This window comes from Epinephelus fuscoguttatus, linkage group LG12 (assembly GCF_011397635.1).
Source record: "Epinephelus fuscoguttatus linkage group LG12, E.fuscoguttatus.final_Chr_v1".
In the NCBI taxonomy this organism is placed as follows: Eukaryota; Metazoa; Chordata; class Actinopteri; order Perciformes; family Serranidae; genus Epinephelus; species Epinephelus fuscoguttatus.
In genome coordinates, this window is record NC_064763.1 from 20,384,628 (window position 1) to 20,393,306 (window position 8,679).

Consider the following 8,679-nt stretch of genomic DNA (forward strand, 5'->3'; position numbering starts at 1 on the left):
CAGTTCTCAGCCGCTTCATTCCCCAAGTTCTGATATCAGTGTCAGCCTTGAGCTATATGCTGCAGTGCCTCAAAATGTCTGTGGCTTGATTTCTGACCACAGAAACCAAGCCAAGGTGAACAGCAACCTACTGAAAGATGTGTGTGCGTGAGGCAGGTGGTCCTTAAAGACGGATGAGGCATAAACAAGCACAATCACGCTCCACTGGGAAAGTCAATATGGCTTCCCTGTGTTCAAAAGTTGAGGTGACGTGCCGGTCGTGCCCCCGGAGCGAACCCCTGTCTTCTTCAACCACAGGCGAGAGAGAGGGTTCAAGTGTTGTGTCATGGTGCGTTCACCTGACTGACAGCAATGTTATCTGGAGGTCAAGTCCTGCAGATCCCTGAATGAATCTTGCTGTCGATTCACAACAACAACCACTTAGGACACACATAGGAGGTACATGTGCTGTAAAGTTGCTCTGAGCTGAAGGGAAAGTTCGGAGTCAGGTTGATCTCCTGGTAGCTAACTCAGCACTGATTGCTCTTTGTATAATCAACGGAGAAGCTGATGAGCATTTTATTGCTCATCAACCACTAAGCACTGGCAATGAATAGTGTTTACAATAACCTAATGTGAGACTGAAACACGTTCATCTTTAATAAAGGATCAGCGAAAAAAAAAAATGGATAACCTTATTTCCTCACACTAATAAAAGAAACAAGGATGCAGTCAACATGACAAACAATATTAAATCAAGTGGGTATGAATATGAAGCTTTTACACCATCATGATTAATACGCAAACATTTAATTAATCTCACAAAATTAATGGCCAACCGGTGCCAGGCAGGCCAGTGGGGTATATCCATTCATATTTATCTCAGATGAAGACACAGATTTTGCTTTCATTAAGAGTTGCATTAGTATTCTAGTTATAGTAGTCTAAATTGAAAAGTATAAAGTAAATAAATGGACTTGATGTTCATGAGTGGTATGAAAAGTGCCCCCAGTTGGTGCACCATTATGGTTTGGATTGTGATTGATGATTACTCATAGTCTTAAAGGTTCAGTGTGTAGGATTTAATGGAATATATTGGCAGAGATGGAATATAATATAATAAGTATGTTTTTTAGTGTATAATCACCTGAAAATAAGAGTGGTCATGTTTCTGTTAACTTAAAATGAGACATTTTTATCTATATAGGGAGCAGGTCCTTGTTTATGGAAATTGCCACACCATGTTTCTAGAGTATTTCAAGAATGGACAAACCAACCAGTGGCTCTAGATAGGGTTGGTTTTAACATCGGCCACTATAGTTAGAGTCCCCTCCATGACAAGAGCAATGTTTTAAAGTGAAGCTGCTTTATTCTAAGTTTTTAACTTATTAAATGACTGGGTCCATTTGTTTTGGAGAGGAAAAGACCTCTGCGGATAATGCGGCTCCCTGTAAAAACCTCCCGAATGTCTGGATCTTAACTTGTGTGGGGGAAAAAAGGGGAGCACACACTGGCAGGCGTAGGTTAGTGGCCGCCAGCATCAGACAAACACTGATTTGTAAAGTTAAACTGCTTTATTCTTTGTATTCTGTATTTCATTTTTTATGTTTTTACTTGTTTTATCACCTGATCCATTTGTTTTTTGAGAGGAAGTGACCTCTGTGGATAAGTTGGCTCCCGGTTAAAACCCACTGAACAATAAAGACTGAAGGAATTCTAACCAGAAGAAGTTTCAGTTGCAATCTGCAGTTCTCATCGCTATATGCCAATAAATCCCCCTAAATCTTACACACTGTCCCTTTAAGAAACCTTGGGCAAAAAAAAAAAGTCTTTCTATGCATGTGTTTCTTATCAGATGGGGTGTTCATCGTTCATCATAAAGGACTTCATTAGTCTTCTTCCTCGCTGTCTGGCCTCCACACGGTGGAGCAAAAGCATTTACCTCGCATACAATCCATAAAGTCTCATTTTTCTCCTCGGTCATTCAGCTAGAAGAACCAAAATCGTCCTTGGCAGTCACAAAAATAAAGACCTTCACAATTTCAATACTGAGCTCAAGAACCAATGTATTGTGTATCCTTGTCTGTGGTCATCCTCTTGTTTCTGATGCACCATTGAAAACATTTACAAGCAGTTCAATGTGATTTGAATGCATTATTAGTGCCACAACACTACACAATTGATAGAAAACGAAGTCCTTCGATGGAAATGCGCTCCCTTCCAATAGTACAAGAAGGTTCTTTTTGCATCTTTAAGAAGCACAAGCAAGCAAATGTAAAACCAGCCTCCTCCAGTGCTGTGATTTTCATCCTCAACTTTATCCAAAGTCCACACTGAGACATCCATTTCCAAGTGTCAGTCAGTAGGCTTTTGTCTCTCCCACACTCTTCCTCTCTCCCATGTTTTGTGCCGAACTATTGGTGCCAAAGCCAGCCTAGGACGACAAGAACACAGGAGGAAGGCTGCCATCTCCAGAAGGAGAGTCAGATGGCAGCGGGGATTCTTTGTCTCCTTCCTTTCTCTCATCTCCTCCTCTTTTGGTTCAGGCTGATGTCCTCGCACTCTGATTCCACCCACAGCAAATGCAAATCAACACACTTGGTAATTTCTGTGAAAATGGGAAGTCACAGCCGTTTGTATGTATGTGCTGCATGTGATGGCCTGCGCTCAGCCGCGTGCATAAAGAGATTGCTCACCTGCAATCTCCTTAAACAGTGCATGATAACCAGTTTTGCTGAGCATGGGGATCTGGCACAGAGTGCACGGGTTATTAACAGGGCTCGAGGTTGTCCAAGATCTGACAGCTGCAGCTCTGAGGATGCTTTGCTACTGTGTGATTCGGACACAGCCCCCAGCCTCCTGTGGATTACAGCTCTAAAAGCCCAGAGGACTGAGCAATACAAAATGTGCAGCCTCTCTAATTAGAGAATCCCACTAACTCTGAGGCAAGTTGACCTCACCTGTGTGTTTCCCAAACACTGCATATTAGCTGAAGCAGAAGAGACCTCGCTCGATTTTTCAGCTAAAAACCCTTTTGTGTGGTGCACTGGGGAGCACAGTGCTATAAAGCATTGCTTCTGCAAATGAAGCAGTCATTTGGAAACTGTGGCAAATGCCCCCTCTCAGACAAAAAGGGGGTAGGAGGGGGGGTCGGCTCAGTGTGCTCCAACACCAGCACACACTCATACTCTCATAAAACCAGGCAATAAAGCTGCTATCCTCTTGAGAGTTGATGTACGGTGCCTGAAAGAGAGCTACTGAGAGCCATATTAAAGGCTTTATTACCAGTGTCAGATTCAAATTAGTGGTGGTGTGCCACAGCCTACTGAGTGCATGTGCGGGCGTGTGTGTGCGTGCGTGTGCAGATTCAGCCTGACTAGGCAGGTTTTCTAGCCCAAGTCACACACGGCTGACTGAGAACGCTCACCCTCAACATTAAGTTGAGCAATAACATTTGGAAGATATCCATTTAGAGCCGGGCCTCCAGATGAGTGAGCAAGTTAAAACAAGAAGTCAGAGGCACAACAGGTGAATTAGATTGAATCCCACGGGGGAGACGGGAATGGGGAGAACAGCGTGATGCTTTATTAAAGGAGCATAATGGCATTACAAAGTTTTTGCCTCATCTCACAGTGTTTCTGTACTGTTGCTGAGGTAGCTCTGGCTGTCAGTATACCATATCAGGTTATGTGTGGACTCAAAAAAAAGCTTTCTATGCAGTTGCACAGGCCGACGTGCAGTCCAGTTTAGATTTAGTTTCTGCTCCTTTACAAAGCAGACAAAAGCAATGGAAGTGATTAAGTCTAAAGGGATATCTTCAGCTTTTCCCCTTGTCTCTAAGTGCCCAATGTCAGGAGCATATCTATGTTCCCAGGGTTCTATGTTCCCCACTTAACCCTGCAAAAAAGGTTCTATGTTCCCCGCTTACACAAAAAAGGTTCTATTTTTCCTGGGTTCTATGTTTCCCGCTCATCCAAGCGGGAAACATAGAACCCTTTTTGTGTCAGCGGGGAACATAGAAGCTTTTTTACAGGGTTAAGTGGGGTACATAGAACCCGGGAAACATAGATCCCTGGGAACATAGGGATGACCCCCCCAATGCCCTGCATGTTCAGGATCTCTCCCTGCTTCTACACAGCTGATTCAAATGATCAACTCATTATGGAGTCCTGAAGCTGCCTGATAACAAGCTGGTCATTTAAATCAGCTGTGCAGGAGCAGGGAGAGATCTAAAACATGGAGGACATGGGTTACTCCAGGAGAGTTTTGGGTGTTGATCCAGAACAGAGATCTCAACTGTCATCAAACATTTCTGCCACATGTCTTTAAAACTGTGTGAACCCACACAAGCCACTCATTTCAGATTCAGCGGGTGGACTGATTTGAGCCGTGGCAAATGTGAAGTCATCACGCGCCACAGGATAGGAGGGCAACAAAAATCAATAAGACCAGTCAGAGCTTTTAAAGCTTTTTCAATCAGCACTTTTGCAACTCGCACTTAAATTTACTCATTTGTCTCACGATTTATTGCATCAGCAACGAGTGCGACAGAAGGAAAGTTTGGTTGGAACAAACATGCGCACAGTCTGGTCAAACAGAGACCCCCTGACTGTGTCGTGCAAATGCAAGCTGATTTAAATAACAAGAGAAACCGGATTGTCTATGCATATAATCTAGGCATGTGTGGCAATTATAGAACAGGGAATATGCAACGCCGATTTCCTTCTAGTGGAATTACATTTGTGCGTAAAACTTGGGAGCTGTGAAACCTGTGGTCATCCTGTTGGTTAATCGGGCAACCCCAAACATTTCCCCCTTATCCCTCCAGCATAAGCTTGACTCTGAGCAAAGCACTCCGCAAACTAAGACATCACTTTCAGAGGATGCAACGGAATCCACCGAGACATGTCAGCCTAGCGGGAGTTAGAGCAGGACACGAGAGGGGGGTTTCCACGCTGGTGTGAAAAAAATAAATAAATAAATAAATAAAAACACCGATGACCAGTTCACCAGTAGCTGATATTACATCACATGCTGCTCGCAGCTCCAGCACAGAGAGCGGCTCCAAACTGCATCCAAACTTGCAGACAGTGACAGCGGGAGAAGGAGGGAGAAAAAAAAAAACCTTGTTCACTCACCCGTGCTGGCAAAGCAGTAGAGAAGAAGCAGCAGCAGCAGCCAGGAAATCATTGTTACAGACGTCTTCTTGTTGCGAGATGCTCAGACAGAATTAACAGTTGGGATGCAAAGAGTGTGTGGAGTTGCCACACTGTAGCGTCCCCCCCCTGTCAGCTGCAGCCTGGGTCTTCTTGTTCCTCCTTTTCTTTCTCTTCAAGTCTTGAGTGCGTCTCTTTTTTCTTTTTTTTTGCTCTCCTCCTCTCCGTTCACGCTGCGTGCATCGGGGCTTGCTTTACTACTCTGGCTCCCATGCTTGGGCTACTCGCTCTGACTCTGCGCGCTTGTTCACTGGCTCCCTCTCTCCTCCCTGCATCTCTCCCTGCCTCTCTCTACGGTACAGTCAGTGAGGAAAGTGCTTAAGAGGCTGGCTCCTCCCTCTCTCCGCCTGCTCATCTGCCTCTCTGCCATTTAGACAGTCTAGACCGAGGCAAAAAAAAAAAAAAAAAAAATCTCCTGGATGATCTGCCATGCATTATCATTTAATGGGACAGTAACATAATGTTTAGCACTTTGTACAAATGGACAATAAAATATTTATTGTATTTGTTGACATTGAGAATGGAAATTCAAGCAAGGCGAAGGGCAATATCAGCACACAAAGAAATAAAATTATGAAGAGCTTTAAAAGCATGCAGCTTTGTCATTTGTGGCTCTTGGTGTGTTTTGGTGTTATTTGTTTCCCCTTGGACTGCAGGCGGCAAAACAAATTGTCTCACAAGGACATTAAAGATTTATTGTGTTCTACATGTTTTTTATGTCGATTTAGCAGCAGCCGATAGGAACCTGCCTCAGGTGCCCAAGGCTAAGACCATTCAGTACATACAGGGGGTAAAAGCTCTGTGAAATAGCTTGATGTCAGACCTTCCCATGCCTTGAAGGTGATCAGCAGAATCTTCAAATCAATTCTGACACGTTCCACGAGGCAGGTGAGTGTCAGAGTTAATATGGAGCCGTGTCATACGCTGGTTTCATTTCCGCTCACCTTCTGAGCTTCGAGATAGACGTGCCAAGCTGCTAAACACTTTTGCCACTGTGCTTTCTGTAAGTGAACCAAACAACCCCGTCTCCTACAAACTTCCTAATTAAAGTAAATATTTATTCATAATTTGTTTTGCCGAATATGTAATTACAGGTAACATAATTACTGCTTGGATATTGTTCACAGGCAGCTTTTTTTTTTAAAGTACGAGAATCACTACATTTATCTGCCACACAAAAGTAATTGAGGTGAGGTCGGTCCTTGGCCTGTTGTTATCAAGTCTCAGAATTACTGTGAGCAATAGCGCTGAAGGAGCACAAAACATTCCTACCTCAGAGTGGTACTTAAAAGAGACATCTTGTGCTAACTTTCAGGTTTATGATTTTTGTGGAGGTTAATAAAACACATTATTATTCTCATACTGTCTGTTGCTGCATCACCATCTCCATCGCCCATCTGTTTGGAACTTTAGGGCCCATCTCAAGCCTGCTCTGACTGATCTGCTGTCACCTTTGCCATGCCTCCTGGAACAGCACTGGGATTTGAAGCCAATTTGGCACAGTAGCCAAACTGTGGAATTACAACTTTAGGGGGTGTCATGTGATGCCACTGGGCCCAAAAATTATTTTTCCATAGACTTACATTGTGAAAGAGACATCTGGAAATAAGTGGATCCTCGTCGGAAGACTGCGTCCGAGTGAAATGCCATGGGGGAACTGAATAGTTGACGTTTCCTGTTGCAACTTTCTCTTTGACTGTTTTTCTACGAGTTTTGACCATCCACAATCATGAAGTACACCATCGGCATCGGCAGCGTAACCAATGGAGGGAAAACCATTATCACCAACTGGCTGATCAAGAACCTGCCCAACTGTTGTGTTGTACATCAGGATGACTTCTGCAAGCCCCAATGTCAGATTGAAGTTGGTGAAGATGGCTTTAGGCAGTATGATGTCATCAGCGCTCTGGACATTGACGCCATGATGAGTATGATCTATGCATGGTTGGGCAACTCCATCATGAAGTTTGAGAAGTCTACTGGCATCAGTAACACCCTGGATACTGAGATCGTCCCAAAGTCTGACCATAAGGAGAAGGAGGAGACTCACATCCTTATTGTGGAGGGCTTTCTGCTTTACACCTATGGACCTTGACTGACGTGCTGAACCAACGTTACTTTATTTCCATCCCATATCAGGAATGCAAAAAGAGGAGGTGCTCTAGGAAGTACACTGTACTAGACCCCCCTGGCCTTGTCATCGGCCACATCTGGGTCATGTATTTTAAACTCAAGAACATCTCATTGTTGGGCTACAGGCCCAACAAGACGGGGTCCAACAGTGCAACCGGGCTCACTCCGAAGTCATCGAAATCCAGCACTTGGGCAGTCACTTGCAGTGTCACACACTGACGAAAAGCTGTCCTTAAACGTCAGCATGATACGTGGCCGGTCGCCGTTATAGTTTAAAGGCAAGGAAAGTCAGAGCAGGGTGGGCAGGAGAGGTGGTGTGTGTGTGTCCAACAAACATTGCCCTTCACCTGGGAGAGCAGGGTTCATGTCCCATAAGATTTTAATGTCAAACCCTGTTCACTTTTTCCAAACCTAACCACGTGTTTTTGTTGCCTAAACCCAACGGGAACTGCCCATTGGTCCGACAGCCCATTGTTCCGACCATATTAAACCCATTGTTCCGAAGTCCGTTCCGAAATCATCATGATGCCCTGTGGTTAAGGTCTGGTTAGGTTTAGGCACAAAAACCACTTGGTTAGGGTCAGGAAAAGATCATGGTGTGGGTTAAAATGAAAAAGAAAGTGACAAACACATAAGCCGTGAGCCTGCTTCGCCTCAAGCCTTTCCCAGCTGACCCAGAGCCGGTCGCGGCGCACCATCAAGGCAGAAATACGCCCTCCGGGAGCTGTTCAGCACCGCGGAGAGCTCCCTACACAACCTGGACCCCAGAGTTAATAACAAGAGGTTATGGTGTTTCGTTCTCTTCTCTCTATGACACTTGTATCTCGACCAGTAGCCTACTTTTGTTGCGTTGCTGATCCTCTATGGTACACAAATACAGTATAGCCTAGTATAATCACATATCGGAACAACGGGACATCGGACTAATGGGATGTCGGACCAATGGGCTGTTGGACCAATGACATGGACCCAACCCAACTGCATGTATTAGCTCTTGAAGGCAAAAAAACATCAGTGCATGGTATTTTGCAGACATAAGTGCATTTATTTTGAAAGAGACTGTATGTAAATGGCACATTTGTGTATTTTGAAAGAAGACAATGCCTGTAACAGGCATAACTTGACACGGCATCCCAGAACGTCAAAAACCAACACATCCAAGGTACCTTTCACATCGTATCTGGACGTGGAAAGTCCATGACCAAACGTCAATATGTGACGAGGTGCAGAAGCACAGTGGAAGATATGGGTCATTTTACAAACAGAAGTAAAACTTTTATGACTCCATGTGCCACTAAGCGACTTTGCTGTATCCATTTTTTTTATACATCATTAGTCATTGCAGTGAGGG

At 44.3% G+C, this 8,679-nt stretch overlaps 2 protein-coding genes across 2 annotated transcripts in view; one reads left to right on the plus strand and one right to left on the minus strand.

Annotated features, from left to right (window-relative positions):
* The window catches only part of kirrel3a (kirre like nephrin family adhesion molecule 3a), a 300,742-nt gene extending 295,267 nt beyond the window's left edge, over positions 1 to 5,475 (minus strand). The window contains exon 1 of the mRNA XM_049593140.1: positions 5,118 to 5,475. Coding sequence (XP_049449097.1) covers positions 5,118 to 5,169 — 52 coding nt within the window. The 5' untranslated portion in view covers positions 5,170 to 5,475. The remainder of the gene's footprint in view (positions 1 to 5,117) is intronic.
* Positions 5,476 to 6,924: 1,449 nt separating this feature from the next.
* On the plus strand, positions 6,925 to 7,290 carry LOC125899040 (nicotinamide riboside kinase 2-like). The gene has a single exon (XM_049593194.1). It carries the CDS (start codon positions 6,925 to 6,927, stop codon positions 7,288 to 7,290), a length of 366 nt encoding a protein of 121 aa, XP_049449151.1.
* Positions 7,291 to 8,679: the final 1,389 nt, after the last annotated feature.